The 25,620-nt window shown below is 41.6% G+C and overlaps 2 protein-coding genes across 10 annotated transcripts in view; one reads left to right on the plus strand and one right to left on the minus strand.

Moving 5' to 3' along the window:
- The window catches only part of CadN2 (Cadherin-N2), a 70,915-nt gene that overhangs the window by 43,429 nt on the left and 1,866 nt on the right, over positions 1-25,620 (plus strand). For both annotated transcript variants that reach the window (XM_070209146.1, XM_015173118.3), the window contains 7 exons: positions 2,263-2,400; positions 5,577-5,997; positions 6,446-7,345; positions 9,915-10,306; positions 10,627-12,560; positions 12,671-12,841; positions 15,700-15,941. In XM_070209146.1, the coding sequence (XP_070065247.1) occupies positions 2,263-2,400; positions 5,577-5,997; positions 6,446-7,345; positions 9,915-10,306; positions 10,627-12,560; positions 12,671-12,841; positions 15,700-15,941 (4,198 nt within the window). The remainder of the gene's footprint in view (positions 1-2,262; positions 2,401-5,576; positions 5,998-6,445; positions 7,346-9,914; positions 10,307-10,626; positions 12,561-12,670; positions 12,842-15,699; positions 15,942-25,620) is intronic.
- LOC26531773 (uncharacterized) overlaps positions 25,263-25,620 on the minus strand; it is a 255,554-nt gene continuing 255,196 nt past the window's right edge. For all 8 annotated transcript variants that reach the window (XR_004304675.2, XR_011416678.1, XR_004304676.2 and 5 more), the window contains one exon: positions 25,263-25,484. The gene's annotated coding sequence lies outside the window, so the exon portion shown is untranslated. The remainder of the gene's footprint in view (positions 25,485-25,620) is intronic.

The raw sequence follows: 25,620 nt of genomic DNA on the forward strand, positions 1-25,620 counted from the left end.
ACAACAGCAACAACAATGGCCACGCACATTTTTAATTACACATTTATGCTCAAGTAAAAAATTGAAGTGGCGCCAAGTAGATCCGTTGGTCATTGAATGCCCGCGATAATCGACATCGAAAATATATGTGAACGTGTATATATATATACATATATATATAGATAGATATACTTTATATAATGTGCACATATAGACAAAAGCGAGCTAAAGGCGTTGTCTGCTGTCTTCGACACCTTTTGGACAAATTGATTTTTGTGGGTGGCCCGCGAAATGAAATGCAAATATTTTTTTTGCCTTTGCACGCGAGTCATTTGCCGCTGCCACGCCTCCAATGGGGCTTTAAATTATGCATGCCAATGCTGAGGACTTGAATGCATTGACAGTGTATGTGTGTGTGTCCTGTTGTAAGGACAATGGCATGCAGGGCTCGCTGCGCGTCACGCGAGCTATAATAATGGCACGTAGACAACCCTTTTGTCATATCAAATTGTGCGGAACATTTAACATAAATTGTCGCATTGTCAAGCAGGAAATGGGCGTGGCTGCTAGCATATTGCACACGTGGCAGCAAGCGCTGTTTTTTTTTTTTTTTTGCCCGCGCCTCATCAGGCTCCATTAAGCGCCTACTCCCCCACAAAAATGGCAATAGAATATGAAGATATTCATATGCAGAGCCATTGTTTGGCCTAAATGGTTTTCCTTTGCATTGGTTGGTTGTTAACAAATTTACAATTGGCAGCTGTAGCTGCAGCACCAGGATTATAATTGCTCTAATTGGCTTACCAAGTGTTTGAGAGCTGGCAAATCTTTCAATACAAGTGTGGTCTGATAGTCACAAGGACTTGCCTGCTGCTCAGAGAGAAAACGGGAGAGGGCCAGAGCTAAAACAATAGCTGTGACAGATTAAGCTTCAATATTTATCTCAACCAGAAGTACAATGGGCATACTTTATTTGCATTTCCAGACAAGTGTAAATGTAACTTAGAGTTTGTATTTATGCATTAATGCAATCAGGCGGACTATGCAACTAGGCATGGCTAGACAATGCAGTGAAGATTACAACAACACGCAGGCTAGTATAATAGCTTAGTTGCATGCCAAGACAATGCCATAATTTTAGTTCCAAATGCGAATTTATATTCAAATTATTTATTTAATTGTATATATTTCGGCATTATAGGCGCATAGATAAACAATTTACAAAGCGCGTAAAATTAATATTGTTGCTAACAGCTTACAGATGCTTATCTGAATAATAACTACATAAAATTACTAAACTAAATCAACTTATGTGTTGGAACTCTACTTAATATTTCCATTAGTTAATAGTGAAGTTAAAAAGATGCCGTTGTCTTCTGGTCCACAAAAATAGAAAATCCATCATTTATCAATTTCTTTTGATATTTTGGCTCTCTTTAAGTCTGTCAACTCTCTGTCTGCTTTATCTCGTATTCTTTAATTTTATATTTTTAGTTTTGTCTCTCAAAGGAATGTCGAACAATTAAGTGTGATTTTCCTACGAGTTGACCTACCTATAAATTATTTGTCTAACAACTCACAGATGCTTATCTTAGCAATAGCTATATAAGAATACCAAAAAAATTTGTAAGCATGCAGTTTATAAGTATATGAAAATAAGTATAATAATGAGCAGTAAAATATTCCAGGCGCACACAACAAAATAGTCCTAAACACAGATTTCATTTAGTAACCGCAACAGGGTTGGTCAAAAAAAGAAATAACAGGGCAAAAATACAAAATAGAAAATCAACAAAAATACGTAAAGCCGATTGAATAATTACATAAATCTCGGTAATATTAGCATTTTTCACTCTGACACAAACTGACAATATTTTGTAGCCAAAGAAATGGAATATAAAATACAAAAAAAAATAGAAAACCAATACGAAGTCGAAGCATAAATTTACAAGCAATCTGGGCATCCAGAAAAACCACAAGCTGGCACGCCCCTTACAGTTTCCGCTCCACCGCCCCTTGGCAAGATTGTAAGCCCCATGCGAATAAGTAAGCGCGAGTTTTCCCTTTGCTTGCTCTTTATTGGACATTTAAAGGTTTTTTGCACATTTGCATATTTGATTTATAGACTGAATATTGTAAGTAAGGTCCAGAATGGACCACCAACGGCTTAAAGGTATACCCCCGGCCCCCGCTGCCAGCAGCTCATTGTAATGCAGTTTTTTTTTTATACCAGTATACCTCACACAATCTCCCTCTCTCTTTTTCTTTCTATTTCTCTCACAGGTTACGGCTACCGATGGCGATGTAGATAGACCAATAAATATTGTATATTTCCTTACCGGCCAGGGCATCGACCCGGATAATACGGCAAATAGTAAATTTGATATAAATCGAACAACGGGCGATATTTTTGTACTCAAGGTAAGTGGCACTCACAATGTTTAAGCTGATTTTCCAGTAACCATGCCCATCGACTCCATAAAACTCAACCGTAATGAATGCCTGTAAAAATCCCCAACGGACGATGAAAGCTACCACAAAGCCAGCCCCTCAGACAAACCCCCTCATCGCTTCCTTCCCTCGCAGTGCTAAGCGTGCAAATGGCGCGCCATAACTTTTGTTTTTCCACCTGCAGTGGCTATGATTGCCAGGTGGGTAACGGGCCAGTAGGTGGGTGGGGGTATGGGAGACAGCTGTTGGCAGTTTACAATTGGGCCAACAGTTTATATACACAATGCGCAGTTTATATTGTGTGTGACGAGCTAACTGTTCATAATATAAAAAAAAATACAAAGCACCAGTTCAGTGTGATGAAGTACACTGTAAAAACATTGTATACAAAAAAATAAACAAGTTAATTCAAAGAAAATACGTCCACTACATTAGTTTAAAATATTTAGTAATATACGGATATATCAGTCCTCGCTAGATAAGTTTTCTAGTTTTCGTAATTGAGTCCCAGGCTTACCATAAAAAAAAATTCAAAAAATGTGAAAAACACTTACTAAGTTTAATGAAGTACACTTTAAAAAACGTTCTATATGAAAATGTAGTAAATTCAACATAAATGCAGCTTACAACATTTATTTAGAGATATGAAGTATATCAGAAAGCGCAATCACCAGTAAATTCGCCTAAGATAAAATCAGCACAAAATACATAAATAATTTTAAATTAAATTTGGTTTATTTTGCGCGAAATCGATCAGTGCCTTCTGAGCTCTACCATGCGAAAGACTCTGAAAGAAGAGTGTAGTTAGAAAGAAGAGATATATAAGAGTAAATAGTTTATTATTTTATTATTTTAGCTCTCTCTTAGATAAGTCTTCCAAGTTACAATGGCTAAGATATTTTAATTTAAATTTCAACACAAAATTTGATATTTGAAAAACAAAATTTAAAATCTGAAAAACAAGAAGAGAACAAAAACTACATGAACATTTGGCTCTAAAAAAACATTGCAGTAGGTTGCATTTTCAGAGATCAATTCTTAAATTCACCGCAGTGCAATCGACCGACTGCCTGCACAAAATAAATGATTAAACAAGCATATTGACTTTGTACACACTACAAAATTTGACAGCTGATGCAGCTTTTAAATATTTTCATACACAGGCAAACATCTGCGTCACACGCACACACACACACGTAAAACAAATACAACATTTTGGTAGTCGCTCGAAATATATTCAATACTTAAAATAGTTGGCTGGGTTTGATTGTTAACAACGGTCGCCTGTGAATTGTAAAGCTTTCGACGCAGCTCGGTGGCGTATGATTAATTTAAAACTGTGTCAAACCGCACAATCTCACGCACACACACAAACACACACACACACACACACACACACACACACAGTCGCACACACCAAAAAAAAAAGTGACATTTGTGACTATAAAAACTGCAACCGTTTGATGCCAACTACATGAACTCCAATTAATTTCAGACAAAGTCCATAAAAACAACCAGTCAAATGGCAGTGCCAACGAGCAGCATGGCCCAACCAAGCACCCCTACACCCACCCCTCACTGAGCCCGCCCATTTGCTGCATCAAATGTTCAAATGTTGCTGCTGCTGTTGCTGGCGGCATGCTTTATTTGTTTTATTGTTTTAGGAGCTGAGTGTGAGTGTGTGTATGTTTGCGGGTGGCGAGTAGATTGGTGGTGTGGAGCTAAAGGGTTTTTGGAACGTTTGGTTGGCAGCGACAGCATGTGGCATTTGTGGTTTTGACGCTCTACAAGCAACCACATGTAAATGACATTCGTCGTTCGTTATTGGTGCGTGGTTGCCTCGCATAAAATTGTGTTTTAAATTGTGGGTGGGTGCCGTTTGGAATGGGTCGGGGCTGTATCGTTGAGTTTAGCGAACACCATTCGACAGCTGCAACGCGGTATTTAATTTGTAATTGCTATTGCAATGCGTGTCACATGCCACTGAAAATGTGAAATGTTTTTCGCTAGCTTTAATTGAGCGAATGCCATTTACGGGAATTTAAATTCTTTATTCGTACATTTGATTTCATTTTAGAGAGCCATCGACAGACAAATAAAATACGTAAATGCGCTTATAACACTTCAGTTAACAGCGTGCTTTAACATTTGTTAGGCTCTTTCTTTCAATTCAAGCTCACGTGCGCAACAGACACGCATTTGGCAAGCTTAAAGCGCAGCACAGGGCACTAATTCAAATCTCTGTAAGCTCTTCTGGCACACGTGCACTAATACATTCCCAAAAATTACCTATACGCATGCCCAAAATTACAGTACGGGCATTTGTTTGGAGCATATAGTATAAAAATGATATAAGCAATAGTTCTCTTAAAGCATATCTATCGCTTTCTTGAATATTTGTTTGGATAAAGTGTTTCGCCAGGAAGATAGGAAATCGTGTTGCCCGAGTGATAAGAAAGTGTGGTCTTGGTAGATCCATTTGTATTAGTAACAAAAAAGCTTAATATGACCCACTCATTAAAGAGAAATTCGATTTTAATTTGCATTCGAAACCACAATCCATGGCAAAATGTAATTGAAACGAGCCCAAATCCACCTGGCCAAAGCGAATTGCAATTGAGACGAGTAAGCAATATTTAAGTATAATTCAAATAGAATCACAGCCCGAAAATACACAGCAAAAGCTGGTACAATATCTATTGAAATTGAGCACATTTCATTTGATTTGATGGCTTTTATTTAGCCCTCTCGCCAGGCCAAATGACTGCCGTTCGCTAGGGGGAGGGAGATATTGAGGCGATTTCTTGGGGATAACTCATTTAATGAGAGAAATCTAGTATGAGCCGGGGCAAATACATTGAGCTCTGGCTAAAGACAACCGCAAAGATGTACACAATACAACAACAACGCACACACACACACACACACAGACGAGCACACGCACAGCAGAGGGCAGGCGAGTCGGTGGAGTTGCCAAGGACCTGTAGCTGACAATGAGACTTGTCAGTTATGGGCCCCGGCGGCGGGGTTGTCTCAGCTGCAGCTTTCTGCCGTTGGCATAAAATAATTTGCAAACAAACAAGCCAAACAGCTGGCAAATCAAACGATACTCAGTTCAGTTTATGTTCTATCTATATTTGACACAGCCCCTGGACCGGGATCAGCCCAATGGGCGGCCCCAATGGCGTTTCACCGTGTTTGCGCAGGATGAGGGCGGCGAGGGTCTGGTCGGCTATGCGGACATCCAAGTTAATCTGAAGGACATCAATGACAATGCGCCGCAGTTTCCGCAGGGCATCTATTTTGGCAATGTCACCGAGAATGGCACCGCCGGCAGCCCAGTGATGACAATGTCTGCCATTGACTATGACGATCCCAACGAGAGCACCAATGCCAAGCTAATCTACTCAATTGAGAAGAATGTCATCGAGGAGGAAACGGGCGCGCCCATATTTGAAATTGAGCCCGAAACGGGCCTCATCAAGACCGCCGTCTGTTGTCTCGACCGTGAACGCACACCGGACTATTCCATTCAGGTGGTGGCCATGGACGGTGGCGGTCTGAAGGGTGAGTATGCTATGGAACAAGGCGACTGCCATTGATATAGCTCAACTCTGGCTAGACTCTGTTCGTACAGTCTTAAGGGAGTATACTGCTTTTGAGCTATGCTTATATGTCTGTCTATTTGCCCGAGAAGGCTTTCAACATTCCACATATACTATAACTCTGCCCCAAACGGTTTTTTTTGTAAACTAAATTATTTATATAAAATATTGAGTTAGGTTCGGATTTCGCTTAAAGTTTTAAGTTTCTGCTGATATTAAAAATGAAATTTTTTCCGGCTTCGGTTGACAGCTCTTAAAATCTGTCTTCAACCTGCCTTAAGCTGTTTCCACACTGTAAACAGAGTATTGCGCAGTCGTTGCTAACAACCTCCCTTAAGCTGTTTCCACACTGTTAACAGAGTATTGCACAGTCGTTAACACTCAATCATTTCGCTCGTCCCGTTGCACAGGCACTGGCACCGCCTCCATTCGTGTCAAGGATCTAAACGATATGCCGCCACAGTTTACGAAGGATGAGTGGTTCACGGAGGTGGACGAAACGAACGGCACCCATATACCCGAAACGCCCATTTTGACAGTCACCGTGCAGGACGAGGATGAGACGAACAGCTTCCAATATAAGGTGGTGCCCAATAGTGGCTTTGGTGCAGACAAATTCGCGATGGTACGGAATGCGGATGGGACTGGCTCACTGAAGATTATACAGCCGCTGGACTATGAAGATCCGTTGCAGAGCAGCGGCTTTCGCTTTCGCATACAGGTGAACGATAAGGGCGAGGATGGCGCCGACAAATATCACGTGGCCTATTCCTGGGTGGTCGTCAAGCTACGCGACATCAATGACAATGTGCCGCGATTTGAGCGCGATCACATCGAGGTCTCCATCTATGAGGACACCAAAGTGGGCACCATACTCGAACAGTTCCGGGCCAGCGATGCGGACCAGGGCGGCCACTCACGCGTCAGCTACAAGATCGTGCGCGCCAGCAATCGCCGGCGACAGTTCGCCATTAGCGAGAAGGGCGCCGTCAGCATACAGAGGCCGCTCGATCGCGAGACAGCGGATCGTCATCATATCCAGGTGCTGGCCAGCGATGATGGCAATCCCTCGCGCACGGCAACAGCCACGCTGACGGTGATTGTCAAGGATGTGAATGATAATGCGCCAACGCTGGCACAGGACTACAGGCCAACGCTGCCGGAGAATGTGTCGCCGCGCAAGATCATCGAGGTGGCTGCCAAGGATGCGGATGATCGACAGCGCGGCAATGGTGGTCCCTTCAGTTTTCGGCTGGATCCGTTGGCCAGCGATGAGATACGCGCCGGCTTTAAAGTGGAATACGATCGCAGTAAGTGCTTACACATTTCCTTTCATATAATCATATGTTCATTTGTAAGGTTTTCGTTTAAAATTAACTAAAAGTTCAGTTTACAAATTAAAACGAAAGAAACCAATGCTTACACAATATTTGCAAGCAAAGTCTGAACTTAAGTAACTTCTTGACTATACAGAATGCAAGTTCAACTTTCAAGCTCTGAAGCACATAGAAAAACCCTTATTTAACCAAAAGTCAATTTGCCTTTATAATCAATCCCAATTCTTTGCTGTAAGGCAGGGACTGGCTTGGAACTAATCTATGAAAGTGCAACAGCTCAAACTATCGAAAGGCAACTGGCAACAAGCAGTTGCAACCATTTGTAGCAAGCACTTGAGCTGCGCTCCGTTCAGTTGAGTTGAGTTGAGTTGAGTTAACTCCATTCACAATCAAAATCAAACGCTAAACCAAAGTGTGTTTGCATAGTAATGGTGATTGAATTATGCCACAGACAATCAGCATCATCAGCATTGTTTGTGCCCAGAATTAGTTACCCAAAAGCCAAAGAGCCAGTAAAAAAACAAGCTGGAACGCAATAGACGATAGTGGGAAGAATAGGAAGTGAGTACCCTGTAAACAGAAGTGGGTTGAAAGATGAAAGAAGAAGTAGGTTCAGCGAAAGTCTTCTTGCTTACGAAATATTCAAGCACAATGAAATGCATAAAATATATAAATTTATAACAAAATCGAAGCATTCACTTTAGCAATTCGGCGGAATTTATTTATGTTAAAAATTAATGCATATAAAATTTGTTACTGCTAGCTCTGATAGTGTCTGTGATCAAATTGAACAGATAGATCCATGACAAGATCCATGAATATCTAAAAATTGTATAAATACCAAATGATAAGGACAAATTCAAGTTAATTTTAGCCAGTTACATGCCCAACTTGAATATACCCCACTTGTACTGTTTATAGGGTATTTAAATTGGGAGATGTCCGAGCCTCCGGGCCAGTTTCTGGTGCAGACAGACGAATGGTTGAATTGCCTTTGGTTTCCATTGCGATTTCATTTGTTTTCTCTTGGGCGAATTTCGAATTGGTCTTCACTTTTGTAGCCATTCCTGGTAGTTTATTCGGCTCGGTAAAAAAAAAACATTAAAAAAAAATCAAAGAACCTAGAAACAAAATGAATACTCAAAAAAAAAAAAAAAAAGAATAAAATCTGACTATTGAGAGAAGTAAAGAAATTTGAGGTGTCAGTTGAATGCGAACCTGATGTTGACAAGTCGTACGTTTCGAATTTTCGGTTTTGGGCCATTTGCCCTCGGCCGCACTTTGACTGCGTGTTTCACTTACAGAAGACAGTTTTTTACGTGGTGGCTAACGAAAGCGTTTTTCTTTGAATCTTAATTTTATTCATCCGTTGTTGCTTTTGTTTCTTGTTCCTTTTTATGGGTCGACGCGTGCTTGGATTTCAAGCGTTCGGGACGGAATATATAATTGATTCGCCAAGCCGATTAAATTCATTGCCACAAACAAATAAATTCCAAAGAATTGTAATGGAATCATTGCGGCTATGCCAAAACGATATTAATTTGCATGCCTAATTAACTAAATGGGTTGTGTAATTAGTATAAAAACAGGCAAACAGCAGGTAGCATCTATCATTAAGCCCATAAATTGTTAATCAAGCTAATGCATTTTATATCATAATTCGAAAATGTGTTTCGATAAAATGCATCCGAAATGTGTTCAGCCCAGTTTCCAACAATATGTGCCATTAATTATGCTCAAATACAAGAACATAAAATAGGCAGGCATAAACCAAATATTGCACATTTTGCTAAATGTATTTGTGTTTTAATGCCCATATTGATTGCATTCACATATTGATTGCCGCATGAAAATTGGATAAACAAAACTAAAATATCATCAACATTGCAACAAATGTAGAAACATAATTTACAATTCAGCAGTGTTTTTATTTTATTTTATGGAAATGCATCTTTTCGCGTTATATTATACAAATAAATTGTAAATTTAATGTACATTTTTTGCATTTTTTAAACTAAAAATGCCAGAAAAGAAAAACTGTTTGGCAAATATTCGAGTTAATCAAAGTATTTACAGTGATTCATGAGCTATTTCAAGTTAATTTATAAATATTTTAATTTACACAAATTCCATTCAAGCGAACATTTGGCTCAAGTATATTTACGATGATTTTTGTTTAATTCCTGCAATAAAGTAGCTTATATTTTCGGGCTTTTTAGAACAATTATTATTTAGATTTTAAATAATATGTTCAAAAAGAAAACTGGTTCCTAACAGTCTCGAATTGAAAATATCTTAAAATTTAAATTTCATTTGCCGGCTTTTAAAGCTTAAACCCAGTCTCAAATTTCCCTTGCTCAGAAAACATTTTTCTCTGCTCTTCTTCGTTCCATGCCTTCATGTGCCCAACCGTCATCAACATCATCAACAACAATAACAACAACAAAAACAAATGGACATCAAATGAAATTCATTTGAATGCTTGGTCTACAATCGACTAAAATTTCAACACAAAACCCATCGTCTTGACGCACACAATCAGGGGGCGACAATGGCAATGGGGTGGCCATCATCTCGTCGCTGCGTCCCTTCGACCGCGAGGTGCAGAAATCCTATGACATACCCATCGAGATAAAGGACAACGGAGCGCCGGCAATGACGGGCACCAGCACTTTGACTGTGACCATTGGCGATGTGAACGACAACAAAATGCAGCCGGGCAGCAAATCGGTCCTGGTCTACAACTACCAGGGACAGTCGCATGACACGCCCATCGGACGGGTGTACGTCAACGATCCCGACGACTGGGATGTGCCCGACAAGAAGTACTATTGGGAGGCGCAGGAGCATCAGCGCTTCAAGCTCGACACGGACACGGGCATATTGACCATGCGGGCGGGCACGCGACGTGGTCGCTACCAACTGCGCTTTAAGGTAAGCACTGCAAATAATATTAGCCTAATTATCGCCGTTTTATCGCATAGCTATGGCAAATTTATCACTTTTTATTTATTTTAATTTTAATTTTTACCTATTGAGTATATATTCCGTAGTTATCTGATCTTTAAGGTATATCCCATCTTTCTCTATCGCATATCTAATGCTTATATATCTCCCACCCATCACCTCCTTATCACCTATCTATCGCCCTTCTATCTCCTATCAATCTTCCATATTTCAACCATCTATCACTATTCTTTTAGCCATTAGTCTATTTATCACCTATGTATATATATCTCCCCTTATTATTGCAGGTGTACGATCGCGAGCATGGTCAGGAGGATATACCAGCAAATTTGAGCGTTACGGTTAGGGATATCACAGCGGAGGCAGTGCAGCAGGCGGGCTCCATGCGATTGGCACACATAACCGACGAGGACTTTGTGCGCACCTGGAATCCGCTGAAGCAACAGGTGGAGCCATCGAAGCTGGAACGCTTTCGCAACAAGCTGGCCGAGCTGCTCTACACGGATCGCGACAATGTCGACGTATTCAGCGTGCAGCTGCGCTCGCAGTCTCCACATCCGCTGACCGATGTGCACTTTGCCGCCAGATCTGCCACACAGCAGCCGTACTTTAAGGCGGTCCGTCTCAACGGAGTCGTGCAGATGCATCGCGAGGAGATCGAGCAGGAGGTGGGCCTCAATATAACCATGGTGCACATTGACGAGTGCTTGCACGAGGGTCGCGGCAAATGTCCGAGTGGCTCCTGCAGCTCCCGCACCGAGCTGGGCAAACGGCCGTACACGGTCAGCGTGAATCGCACAGCCCTGGTCGGTGTACGGCTGGAGTTGAGTGCACAGTGCGTGTGCCGTGCCCGAAACTTCACCGGCCAGGATCACAATTGTCGCTCGCATCATTGCTTCAATGGCGGACGCTGCGTGGAGACACGCAATGGTCCGCGCTGCGTAGCCTGCCCCGTCGGCTATGGCGGTCCGCGTTGCCAGCAGTCGACGCGCAGCTTTCGCGGCAATGGCTGGGCCTGGTATCCACCTTTGCAGCTGTGCGGCGAGTCGCATTTGAGCCTCGAGTTCATAACACGTGAGCCGGATGGCCTCATACTCTACAATGGGCCCATTGTGCCGCCCAAGCAGGCGGAGCCCGTAATCAGTGACTTCATAGCCATTGAACTGGAACAGGGCTATCCACGACTGCTGATTGACTTTGGGTCTGGCACGCTCGAGCTGCGCGTTAAGACCAAAAAAACGCTGGACGACGGCATCTGGCATCGTCTGGACATCTTTTGGGATGCGGAAAATGTGCGCATGGTGGTCGACTTTTGTCGCACAGCTCTGATCTCCGAGCTGGAGGATGGTAGCGCGCCCGAGTTCGATGACAATGCGTGCCAGGCACGCGGACAAATACCACCATTTGCGGAGACATTGAATCTGAATCAGCCACTGCAGCTGGGCGGCCTGTACAGGCAGCATTTCGATCAGACGCTCTACAATTGGCAGTATGCGTTTAGCTCGAAGGGATTTGATGGCTGCATACGCAACGTGATCCACAATTCGGAGCACTATGATCTCGCCTTTCCGGCATTGGCACGCAACAGTTTTCCCGCTTGCCCGCAAACGGACGAGGTTTGCCTCAAGACAGAGCACACGGCTCGCTGCTGGGAGCATGGCAATTGTGTGGCCAGCCTGGTGCAGGCCAAATGCCACTGCCAGCCCGGCTGGATGGGACCTGGCTGTAATGTGCCCACCGTGCCGACCACCTTCAAGCCGCAGAGCTATGTCAAGTTTGCGCTCAGCTTCGAGCCGGATCGCTTTAGCACACAGCTACAGCTGAGATTTCGCACTCGCGAACTGGCCGGCGAGCTGTTCCGTGTCAGCGATCAGCATCAGCGCGAATATGCCATACTGGAGCTGCGCCGTGGCCAACTGCAGTTTCGCTACAACCTCAACTCGCTGCGAAATGAGGAACAGCTATTGGCACTAACTGCGATTGCCGTGAACGATGGCCAGTGGCATGTGGTGCGCATCAGTCGGTATGGTTCGGCGGCGCTCATGGAGCTGGATGGCGGCGAGTCTCGGCGCTACAATGAGTCATTTCACTATCAGGGCCATCAGTGGCTCAGCCTTGACAAGCAGGAGGGCGTCTATGCGGGCGGCAAGGCGGAGTATACGGGCGTCAAAACGTTTGAGGTGCAGTCGGACTTTCAAAGAAGCTGCCTCGACGATATCAGGTAACAATCAGTGGCAGCTGCTGCTGCTAGCTGCCAGCTTAGCACATGCAAAACTGTTTGCTAATTATGCGCATTTCCATTTCTTTTTGGTTGCATGTTCCACACAAAAGACTCGATGGCAAACATCTGCCATTGCCACCGGCCATGAACGGCACACAGTGGGGCCAGGCGACAATGGCGCGTAATGTGGAACGTAACTGCCCCTCGAATCGGCCCTGCTCGAATGTTATCTGCCCGGATCCCTTTGATTGTGTTGATTTGTGGAATGAATACGAGTGCACGTAAGTACAGAGGAACACACCCGATTCTGCCCCCAGCTCACATTAAGCCCCAACTGGCCACAACCATAAAGTGTGTGCGCCCGACATTTGTTGGTTTTAACTACACATTTTGTGTGTGCCTTCAAAAACTAGCTGCCTGGCTTGGCCAAATGTTCTGTACTTTAACTACACTAATTGCTCAGTCCAGTTACGTCTTTTTGGCAGCTCTCAACGCACACAATCACAGCATGAGCTCTATTTTCTTTGATCAACAAATGTTGCACATATCTTTGCTCTTAATTGGCAGGTGATATCAACCTACTGTATAGTTGAGACGTCAACGTGCAGGTTTCTCTTGCCTCTTTAACTAGTTTTCCATGCCTCTGCTTGAGAATTCTTACGTTTTACAAGCACCAGAACGATTTTAATTAACCCGTTCAATAGCCATGTACAATTTTAACATTAAACGTAAAGGAGAACTGAAATTCATAAAGAAATTAAACACAACTCAACTTCATAGCAAATTTATGTTCGCGGTACTTAACCGATTAACACGTCCGCGCACTTCAACGTGGAGATCAGCAGCTTGTTTTCGGCTTAGTCCTTACACTAGCCTGGGTTTCAAGCCCGGATTGCAAATATCGTATTAATGTCAACTCTTTTATATCAAAATTCCCAATGCAGCAAGCTGCCTAAGCGAGGCATTACTTTTGATTGCTCCCTGAGCTACATACAGCCCAGTAAAAGGGAAACTCAGCCAAGCGCAATGTGAGACACATCATTTCTCCATTAACTGCACCCAGCCACAACCTGTAAGCAGGTACACCTGCAGCATGATGGCTGGGCAAACATATCGAAAGGCAAACGCACAACAAATAATATCAATTGTCATCAGCATGTTCTGACACAAATTTACCCCCAAGCCCTGTCCAGATGGAATGGCAGCCAACGACACCGCGGAATATATATTGTTGCATATATATACATACATATCTATATATGTGCGTGTGCTTGGATGTGAAAATGTATTTGCATGCGCGCAGATGACTTTCGATGGGGCTTCTGCTCTGTGCCTTTCCACAGCAGCTACTGGCAGCTGCCATTTGCAACACCTACTCCGGACGGAGAAGCGAGCACATTTTCCACATCATTAGTTTTGCCGAGTGACTCCATTTGAGACACACTGAGAACAAACAGACGCCAGACGCCGCCCAACCTCCAGGCCCAGGCCCAGGCCCAGACCCAGACTCAGACTCAACGCCTGGTCGCTGGCTCCCTATCTATGCAGCGCTGCATCATGATTTTTTCCCCGACACCTTCCACCCGACCGCCAGCCAGCCTGCCCGCCCTCCAGGCAACTATCCCCAGCAGCCTCGTGCTCCATTTACTCTTGCCATTATATGAACGGGGTGTGAGGGTTGGCGCAGGGATAAGGGGGAGACAGCGACTGCTGTGAAAGCTGCTTTGCTCCCATTTGTAAGACGAATTGAAGAGTTGGCTCTTTAAGTAAATTTAAATAACACTCACCGAGCCGGGCCTTATGCACCAGCACCTACCTGTCCAGGTGGCCGGCGTTGTGCCATAAATTATGCCTGCTTTTTAGCCTCAATTCGAATTTCATTGTGCATTCGCTGCTGGCATCGTGTCAGCTGCTGAAATAATGTTGGGATTCCCAGCTCGAACACTCACTTTGTTATACTTTGAATCGACCCAAATTGCGGGTGTGCGCGTGTATAAAAAGCAAAAGCAATATTAAATATTAAAACGTTGAGATATTTAAAATATTTAACTACGTTTAAGCTGACCGGCTTGAGGTCTATGTTGGTTTTATAAATATATTGTCTGCATGAAATCGCTACAAGACCTTCCGGCTCAATAGTCAGTAGTCATTGCTACCGACTTTAGATTGACAAGTCCTTGTCCTAAAGCTATAACTACCTGAGAATTATAAGCAAAGCAAAGGCGCTAAGCCCTCAAACATTAAGCAGTCTGAACTCTGAACAGCTACAGAGAGCTACAGGAACGCGCAGGAGAAATTAGCAAAGAGAAGGAACAGGTGGAATACGCAAAGGTAGTGCAAGAGTGGAATGAAAGTGTGCAAAAGGAAAGAAGAAAAATAAAGAAAAGTAACTTGGGGAATGGACTTAACAAGTGAAATGGAAGAGTGGATTGAGGCAGCCGAATGTGACAGCTGAAAAGGGTGGATAAATGAGTAATAATACAATAAAAGAAAACAGGCTAGTTACAACAAGAAACAAAACAATTAATTTTAAATTTAATTCAAAAGCGAAAGCGTACAATTTGACGAAATATTGTGAGTGAGTTGAGCGAGCACTCTTAGTGCGACTTTATAACTGAAAAGACAAAATATATATTTTTCAAATAATATTTCCAAAAACTACAGCTAATTGTAGCTGTCAGCTTTAAGATTTGCGAATGCTTTAATGTTTTAACATTAGCTCGTGAACCGTCTGATTACCCTGAGAAACTATAAACTAATCCCTCAGAGTGCCAGCTAGCCCTATCCCAAACGGAACTAACACGCTTAATGCGCTGCAAAGCTGCACACAAAAGACACAAACCGTGGTGCGTGCATCGGGGACTAGACCAGCAGCCCACTCTCAACCCCTCCAGCCCCCTGCGCCCTACCACCCCGCGCTGGGAACCACCCGCCACTAGTCACCCGCAGCGGCCAAACAACTGACCAATTTTTTTTTTTTCAGTTTTGGTTTTGAAATAAAAAGTTGGGCGCTTTTAAAAAGTTATGCACAACATGAATTTAACAAGCGCCACTCTGAAACTCAACTCTGCCCCACGCTTTTCCGCTCTCTCTCTCTCTGTCTCTGTCTCTGTCTAACCATTTCGCTCTGTCATTACAGCTGCAGCGAGGGACGCATCATGTCAGCGGATACCAAGGGCTGTGTCGATCGCAACGAATGCCTGGACATGCCCTGCCTCAACGGGGGCACGTGCATCAATTTGGAGCCACGTCTGCGATATCGCTGCATTTGCCCCGAGGGCTATTGGGGCGAGAACTGTGAACTGGTGCAGGAGGGACAGCGTCTAAAGCTTAGCATGGGCGCCTTGGGCGCCATATTCGTTTGCCTGATTATCATATTGAGTAAGTACTGTAACGACAAGAGCTCGAATAGCCCTGGCAGTTGCCAGTTCGCAGTTGGCAGTTGGCAGTTGGCAGGAGCGCCCGTTTGGTCTCCTCGCTAAGCTGCTGCAATTTGGCATGCATGTGTGTCAGTTTAAGCGGCTTAAGCCGCATCCGCATTGTCCCTCTCACAAACCCCCTTGTTTTCAGTTTGCCTGTTTTTACATGTAAATGCAATTTTCAGTAGGTTGGACGCGCTGCACTCAAATCCCAGCGAGAAAAAAAAACCCCCACACACATTCAAATCAACGACATTCGCATATGTTTGCATAGAGCTGCGAGGCTGAGAGGGGGCCTCCACTCGTAAAGTGCCACATTTCTTGCTTACTTTTTAACGCCATGCACAAGCACAATTTGTTGTGTTAGCCAAATGGAAATGTCAGGCGGCTAATTAAGAAGTGCACAAAAAAAAGCGCAATACAAAAAACCCAATTACATTTAATTTTCTCACAAAACATGTGATCAACATTGAAGTGAAAAAAACTTTGATTTAAATTTATTTGATCAATTTTTTTTAACACGTAATTGGCGCCCATTTTTTTTTTTAATCAAATAAAAGGAGGCATTAAATTCAGTTTCCACTTCTGGGTGTGAATTTTGAAAAACAGTTGAATTTTAAAATAAACCCAAAGCCATTTCCACCATGGCTTTGGTTCAGTATTGTCCATTTTGTAGCTTTTGAAATAGATTTTAAAAAATCAAATGAAATAATTGCACTTTTTAGTCAGCTAACAAAAGAAAAGCAAATCAAATGTTTTATGCATTAACTTTGCACCTATTTTTCAGCCTAGTCCGCGTTTCGCTTAGACGAGTCCTGACTTATTCCGATAGGCTATTCGCTATGCTCATCCTCCAAATTTTGCCTGGTATAGATTTAAACTTTTTACTCTTGTTTTTCTTAAAAAAATCATTTTGACAAACTGAACGAAAATTTCTTGCCCATATTTTGTATACTCCAAAATGGAATTCTTTTATATATCTCATTTCTTTTTTATTGGCATTTCGACTAAAAAGCATCTAAAAATGGGTTTCTTCACAGAATTCAACTTGCAAGTCTAAAAAGCAGACTTAAATTAAATATAATATTAAACTAGAAAACTCAAAGCCAGGCTTCAAATATTTTATAAAAAATTTAGCTGGAAGTGCAAGCGCATTTGAAAAATCCGCTCCCGACGGTCGAAAGTAGCTGCTGCCTTTGTTGCCCCTTTGCTGCCGCCATTCTAAACGGCATTTCGCCATTTGGCCGGATTTTGATTTTACTTTTGCCAAGATTTCATGTGATTTCAATTTGACTCGTACTATGTGCTTTTGCCAACGGACTGGCACTTAATGGACTTTGCAGCGGGCGTAAAGTGGATTTGGTCATTTTCAAAAAAGAGAGAGAGGGAGAGAGAGAGAAAGAGAGAGCTGGCGCGAAAGCGGGATAGAGAAAGAGAAGAAGAGTGAGATAGACAAATGCGAATGGTACGCGCTGGCGTATACGACAATACACGACAATTTATATTCGTTTGCAGGCAGTTCGACTCGTTTTGGGATTTCAAAAAGGCTTTTCAATTAGCTCATCTTTTTTTCCCCCGAAACCAGACGAGCTCTGTTTACTGCTCTGCCTTTCGCTCACTTAACCAGCAGCTCTACCCAATGTAGGCAATTTATTTGGCAGCTTTATTTAAAAGTAAAGCTAAACCAGGCAAACGCACATAATCGGAGCTAGTTTTAATGAGCGAAAGGCGTATGGTTTAAAGTTGCAGCAGCGGGAACAATAACAAAAACAAACACAACAACAACAGCAGCAGCAACAGCAGCAGCGGCAACAATAACAGCGTAAACCTTAAGCTAATTAGTCGCTTCGGGCCAGCTAATTACACAGTTGTCGTTTTGTGTGGCGGCTTGACGCACAACACGTATACGCCGCGTTGGCCATAAAACCGCTAAACCGCAAAATAGGCGCAATAAATAAACGCAAACGAATGTCCTGGCACAGCAGGAGCTGCCACACACACCCGCACACTCAAACACAGCTTTTGGCGTTTATGAAGTGAAAATTTCAAGAAACTGACAACAAGTTCGTTTACTAGCGGCCATTTTCCTATGTTGCGTGTCGCTGTTGTTGTTGTTGCTGCTGCATTAAAGTACCGTCAAGACAAAAACAAACTAAATAATTATCTAACATTATTTACAGTCAACGCTTTTTGTGCGCCCCCTCCCCTGTTTTCTCGCTGTGCCGCACTCCTCCCGCAAACCTGCTCGTGTTATGTCCTCTGTAATCGCAGAATCGCTGAACTGTATTTTGGCATAAAATTTCAAGTGGACCCGGGTCCGAGCATAAAAGAAACAACCAAAGAGAAAAGCTGCTCTAAAAAAAATGGGGAAAAAAAAGTAAAACATAGCTGGGCTCGCCCTGATGAGCTTTTGTAACACAGCGCAACTGACCCGACCTGGTCATGAAGTTTTGGCTGCCAGCAAAAAATAACAGGCGAATAGCAAAAAAAAAAAAAAAAAAAAAAAAAAAGAAAGGAAAGCCACCGTTTTATGTGTGTGCAGTGTAGCTAAGTGTAAACAAAGAAGCCCAAAGAACAGGACACGCTTTGTTGTTTTACAAGTGTACTAGTTTTCCACTTTCTTTCTTTCTTTTTCATTTGTTCTTGTCATACTTATTGTTGTTGCAATTATTGTTTATTTTTCGGATATAGTCACTTGTGTGTGTACATTTCTGCATATTTCACCTGACATTGGCCTCAATGAAATGCTAACTGAAACAGAAAAATGAAAAGGGAAAAAAACCTGCGAGTTTTGGCATCATTTAACATAAATAGAAAACATTCAAAAATTCTTGGAAGTAGCAAAATTGAATTCTCGGTAATGGCCAGGGCGAGCCTGCAAAAATTAAACGAAAATAAACAACGTATACCTACGGTACGCCAAATTTAAATACCCTTTCAGATATACTGTACCATTCAGATAAACTATACATTTGATACAATCTCACCTATTTTTTAAGTGAAAGTTCGTATTCGCTCAAATACCTTGAGAAGCAAAAAGTATTTAAAAAAAAAAAAACAAATTATATTTTTAACTACCTTATAATTTCTGAGAGTAGGCATCAAGAAATGGCACAAGATTGTAAGCCTTTAAGATTTTTACACTTGCCCAAGTTTTTGTTGTTTTCTGTTACGAATAAGCATAGAGAAGTTCTTGCCTTAGCATTAATATTTCAATGCAGGCACTCGTGACTTAAGCATCCTTGTTAAGTTATATTCTCGTTATAATTTAGCATTGATTACCCTTCAGCCAATCCATTAACCAGTTCCATGCACATTTTTCCCCTAGCTCTGAAAGGACTGCTGCACGCAGAGCTGTAAGTATTTTCGCGTGCCTGTCGCGCTGTCTGCTTTTGTCTTAACCCCAGTGGGGCAAAAATGTGAAATAAATACCGAAAAGGTGAGAGTCGGCTGGCGGCGATGCTTTAACAACAACTCCATTTACGTTTAATGAGGCTAATTAAATCTAAAGACAAATGTTATTCTTCGGTGTTTGCACCATGACAGGAGGCCAATTGAAAAGGAACAAGAGGAGAAAGCGATTCAAAATTGAATAGTCAAATGTGCCATACTAGAAAATACCCTGTTCCCTAGTTGGTCTACTGACCTGTCGGGACATATAATTATGTATAGACAAAAATGCACTTTAATTTTTTTGAATAAGCTTGTTATTTGATGTTAACTTTTCTATTAGCAATGAGTACGCGGTATAATTAAAATTTGAATGCCAAAGACAGATACAATGCATAATTGTAATGAATGTAAAGAATATAATAGAATATTCCTGTTTCTAATTGTATTCTGCAGATAATAACTGTAATGATAAGTAGCATTCGCAGCGCTGATGGCCGCTTGATTTTTAAGTGCTAAAAAGTTTAAACTCTTGGCTATTATTAATTAACTTTTGGCCAAGTTTTGGCTTGGCTCTTTCTTGTAGACCAGCTGCCAGTTATTGCAGCCCAACTAATGAATCCGCTTAACCAAAAATGAGAAAGTCGCCAAAGCAGCAGCTGGAGATGAGCGAGATGCTTGCTGCCTGCTGCCTGCTACTCATTTGAGGGCCAAGAGCTGAGTTTTAATTATTTTTACTTGACTGTCATGTTTGCTGAGCCCCGGACTACCCAAGTTAATATTGCTGTCAACTGAAGCACAAATGATAAAATGCACTTGCAACTCGACTTCTTCACGCGCCACCCTTGGTCCTATTCAATGCAGTTTGTTGTTTACACTGAAAGGCAAAAACAGAACATGTTGCTGGAGCATTCGAGGAGCATAAAACTTATTAATAACTTTATGCTACTTAAACATACTGAACTAAAGCCAAAAAGCGGCAAATGGAAGCAACATAACAAGTTTTTCTGCATTCGAAATGCTCTTGTTTTTCATCTGGTAATCCGCTTAACTCGCAGCACCAGAGCAGAGGCCGGCCCTAACAAATGTAGAGCATCCAATGTCGCCAGCCACGGACTACATGACAATTGTCGCATGTGTGTGGCTACTTTACTGCCCTCTCCCTCTCTCTCTTTCTCGCTCTCTCTATACTTTTCGGTTGCGCAAAAGTTTAGCCTCTCAATTATCAGGCACTTCGCGTTGTGCCACCAAAAATTGTTCATTATCTCTATTCTGGTGAGCAGCAAAGTATCTAGATACAGTCTTTAGAACATATTAAAACTTTTAATTTATTTAACCAGTAAATTTAAGTATTAATGGGCAAAAGATTTTGCTTTTACAAAACTGCTAACTAGTCGAAAAGAGTCGCGCGTGCTTCAAAGTTTAGTTTAATTTTGCAAGTTTTTTATCTTCGCAAAGAAAAAGGCACATTTATTACATATCTAACAAATATATTTTCAATATACTCAAGGATATTATTTTCTGAATTTATATTAAAATCTCGAGAACCCTGGCGGCACAGGGAAATGGACAGAATTTGTCGACCGTGCTTTTTTAAATATATGCCACCCATAAAATAGCGCATTTTAAACAAACGAAGAAAACAGAACATATATAAAAACATTTATAATTGTTGCTTATTTATATTCAAGTATAAATTATCTTCAAATTATACACATAAATGTCAAACTCAATTGTTCCTTTTTAAAGCTTATGTCTATTTTATTCAAGCTTAATCCTTAAAGGACCTAAGCCCGCATAATTAAAGGTCCGCTCACAAAAAATTCCTGAGAAGCATCGTAGTAAAATCACTTGAAATGTTGTCGATTTTGTCAAAATTTAGATCTTCAATGTATATTTTTCAAAATTGTTTTTACATTTGAAACTCTGATATGATTTAGCCGATATATACCAAAAAAAAGGTTGAATTTACAAACTAATCGGATTTGGTCACTCTTTTTAAACCATCGATTTTTAATGAGTACCTAGTTGACCTATATATCCTTGGTTATTCTATATAAATTTTTATTCAAATCACTCGGCGACCTTCTGTGCATTTCTGTTCGCCTGGTATTTTGGCAGATTTTAAGAAAAACCTCGACAGCCATCGGTTGCCAGCAGATGCCCCTCACAGGTATGCAATGAACATTTTCTAAAGACCGTTGATTTTTAAATTTTTTAATAAAAAAAAAGCTGGATTCTCGTCTTTTATTTTAAATAATTGATTTATTTATGTTCAAATTTATACATTTTTTGCTTTTTATGCTAATTTTCTTAATTATTTCTCTCAAAATTATAAAAAAATACCATACATAATAATTTTAGCTTATTGGAACTAAATACAACTATATCTGGCTTAATTAAATTCCGATCCTCAAAATATCTGCTTTGTCAGTCGTGGATGTCCTTGGAGCTCATTTTCGTCCTTAATTTGTCAGGCTGAAACGATAAAAACACATTGAAATTAATAAAAGGCAAAAAATGTATAATCGCATTTTTTCAAGGAAAAAAGGACATAACTCGGTCATATCCTTTCAGATTTTCAAAGGACATGGTGCGTTAGGATCGCATCAACCCCCTGCATGGATCTGCATCAAAAAAATATGGGGTCATCTAAGAACCCCAGGACTTGTATTTTTACTTGTGAAATTTTCGTCCCGGATCGTACGAAAATGGCCCGAAAACACAAATCCTTGAATATCTCCAAAACTAGCAGGGCGATCTTAACGAACTTTGGCCAGTTGGTAGTCCTGGTCAATACAATTTATTTGCCGCAGGACTTGTCAGGATACGCCAGGATACAGCCGAGCTATAGCCTATTTTGTCTTGCAAAAATTGTCCTTTAAACTTCGCCATTTGAAGGACTTTCGTCCTTTTTGTTATATTTTCTTAAATGGGACGACGAGCACTATCTACTGTCCAAAGGACATCCCGATAGTCCTTCAAATGGCCAAGTTAGACCCGATTTTTTCGACTTTTGCCATTTTTGCGACTTACCCCCTATGAAATATTTTGGTGAAATTTTTTGTCGAATCATGGAAATCCTTGAATGGGAATCGATAGTCCTCCTCTTTACGAGCTCAACAAGTTATATCCTTCCGATATCCTTAAGGATTTGGCCGAGTTATGGCGAATTGAAAAATGTCCTTTTTAGAAAATTGGCCATATCTCTGAAACGGTAAGGACGATTCTGATGTCCTTTGGACAGTTTGAAGTCCTTGTTCATACAGTTCGTTTGACACAGGACTTGCCAGGATCTGCAAGGATACGATAGATTTGTACTGATATCTATGCTGTCTAAAGGACTATCGTCCTTTTTATTATATATTCTGAATTGGGAGGGTGAGGACTAACGATTGGCCAAAGGACATCATGATCGGCAAGGATACGGCCGAGCTACAGCCTTTTATCTCTACCGATAAAAGTCACTTTCCCTCAGTTCCTTGAAGCATTCTCGTCCTTTTTATGATATGTTCTAAGTTGGCAAGACAAGGACTACATGTTGTGCAAAGGACATCAAAAGTTATTCAGAGTTTAATATTTTTTTTAAAACTCGTGTTGCAGAAATGTCACATGCCTAAAAGTATGCCTTGTGATATTCTAGAAGTAATTTTGCGCGTCGCACAAAAGTATGCACTGCTTCTTGGGTGCACTTTTTGCAATTATTTAAATAGGTCGCCGCGTTCTATAATGATCAAATTTTTGGTGCAATTTTTTGTCGAATCTTGGAATACCTTAAATGCCAATCGATAGTCCTGCTCCACACAAGTTCAACAAGGTTATCCTTAAAGATTTACCCGGGTCATGGTTAATTGAAAAATGTCCTTTATAGTAAAATATCTCGCAAACCATAAGGACGATTTTTATGTCTGGCCAAAGGACATAAATATCTTCTTTTTTTTGAATGCCATTCGTTCGAGTCTAACATTGAATATCGAACCGAAATCACAATCGAAAATTAAAGAGAGTTAGTGAAATTTCAAGGAAAGCTTTAAGTACTCACATGATATAAATAAATTACTACTAAGATATCATAGTTATTGTCCTTGTGAACCTAAATAACAGAATACTAAGTAGCATAATGTACAGGAATATGTTCGAGACATATGAACGCTCTTGATTTCAGCCGCCCGCAGCACCAGCCCCTCCCTCCGTTCTCATGGTTCCTAGTTGACCCATATATCCTTGGTTCTACCATACCATGGATATAGTCCTGGTGACCTAAAAAGTCCGTATCGCTACGAAATTCGCACATAAATAGTGCAGAATTATATCATGCATGCATTTTTTCAGCCGCCCCCAGCAGCAGCCACGCCTGCTCAACGGTACCTAGTCGACCCAAATATCCTTGGTTTACCATACCATAGATATAGTCCTAGTGAACCTAAAACACTAGATCTCTGCGAAATTCGCATTGAAATAGTCAAAAAACATGCAAGTTTTTCTTTCAGCAGCCTCTTTACATGCCCCTTAACAGCCGTCTTTACAGTACCCCCTTTACAGAGGCCACGGCTGCTGCTTAACAGCCAACTGTTACATTTAACATTTCTGGCCCTTGCGCTTATGCAATGAATTTTTTATTCCCAAAAATGTCGTTCGCTTGCTGGGCATTTCTGTTCGCCTGGTATTTCAGCTGAGTTTGTAGCCAAATCCGGCAACCCAACGGCCTTTTAAAGTCAGACATTATTTATTTACCCAAGATTATCATCGAATTTGATTGAACTCCGTGCGGAGTTTTAGAACGTCATATCTCCACGCGGAGTTATGTCGTTTTGGAACGTCATATCTCCGCGCGGAGTTATGTCGTTTTGGAACGTCATATCTCCGCGCGGAGGTATGTCGTTTTGGAACGTCATATCTCCGCGCGGAGTTATGTCGTTTTGGAACGTCATATCTCCGCGCGGAGCTATGTCGTTTTGGAACGTCATATCTCCGCGCGGAGGTATATCGTTTTGGAACGTCATATCTCCGCGCGGAGGTATATCGTTTTGGAACGTCATATCTCCGCGCGGAGGTATGTCGTTTTGGAACGTCATATCTCCGCGCGGAGGTATATCGTTTTGGAACGTCATATCTCCGCGCGGAGGTATGTCGTTTTGGAACGTCATACCTCCGCGCGGAGTTATGTCGTTTTGGAACGTCATACCTCCGCGCGGAGTTATGTCGTTTTGGAACGTCATATCTCCGCGCGGAGTTATGTCCGCGTGGAGCTATGTCGTTTTGGAACGTCATATCTCCGCGTGGAGCTATGTCGTTTTGGAACGTCATATCTCCGCGCGGAGGTATGTCGTTTTGGAACGTCATATCTCCGCGCGGAGGTATATCGTTTTGGAACGTCATATCTCCGCGCGGAGGTATATCGTTTTGGAACGTCATATCTCCGCGCGGAGGTATATCGTTTTGGAACGTCATATCTCCGCGCGGAGGTATGTCGTTTTGGAACGTCATATCTCCGCGCGGAGGTATATCGTTTTGGAACGTCATATCTCCGCGCGGAGGTATGTCGTTTTGGAACGTCATATCTCCGCGCGGAGGTATGTCGTTTTGGAACGTCATACCTCCGCGCGGAGTTATGTCCTAAATTAATCATCGATGGGTTGAAAAATGTTGTTGACAAAAAACCGATTCGTTCGTAAATTCAACCTTTTTGATGATTTTTTTGGAATATTTCCGTCAAATAATTTTAATTTTATACCATTTTTGACTCGTAAGGGTCCGTTCTAACGATTGGCATCAAAAAAGGGAAATCCAAAATTTTGACCCAAATCGACAAATTGGCAAGGGTCATATCAAATTAAAACACAGCAGATTGCTTTTTATTTTATATAATTTATTTTTCTAAAAGCATTATACATAGTTTTTATTTATTTTATTTATATATTATATATATCTCTTAAAATAAACAAATACATATTAAACTTATAATCGTTACAAATTATATTTGAATTGTGGATATATGTTTTGCCTAAACCTACAATGACTTTATCCCGGGCTATTGAAGTCCAATCCTGGATACTTGCGCCCTTAAGGACTCCTCGTAGTTTCCAGGATCAGTTGGAATTTTGAATTCTTTAGTCTGAAAAGATATAAATAAATTAAAAAAAAAATTATTTTGGGTCATCTCTTAGAATGTGGATTGGACGGCATGGAATGTGGATGGCAATCGATAGTCGGGATCAGTACGAGTAGAAAGAGGTACATCCCTCCGAAAT

The sequence above is a fragment of the Drosophila virilis genome, chromosome 4 (genome assembly GCF_030788295.1).
Source record: "Drosophila virilis strain 15010-1051.87 chromosome 4, Dvir_AGI_RSII-ME, whole genome shotgun sequence".
NCBI classification, from domain to species: domain Eukaryota; kingdom Metazoa; phylum Arthropoda; class Insecta; order Diptera; family Drosophilidae; genus Drosophila; species Drosophila virilis.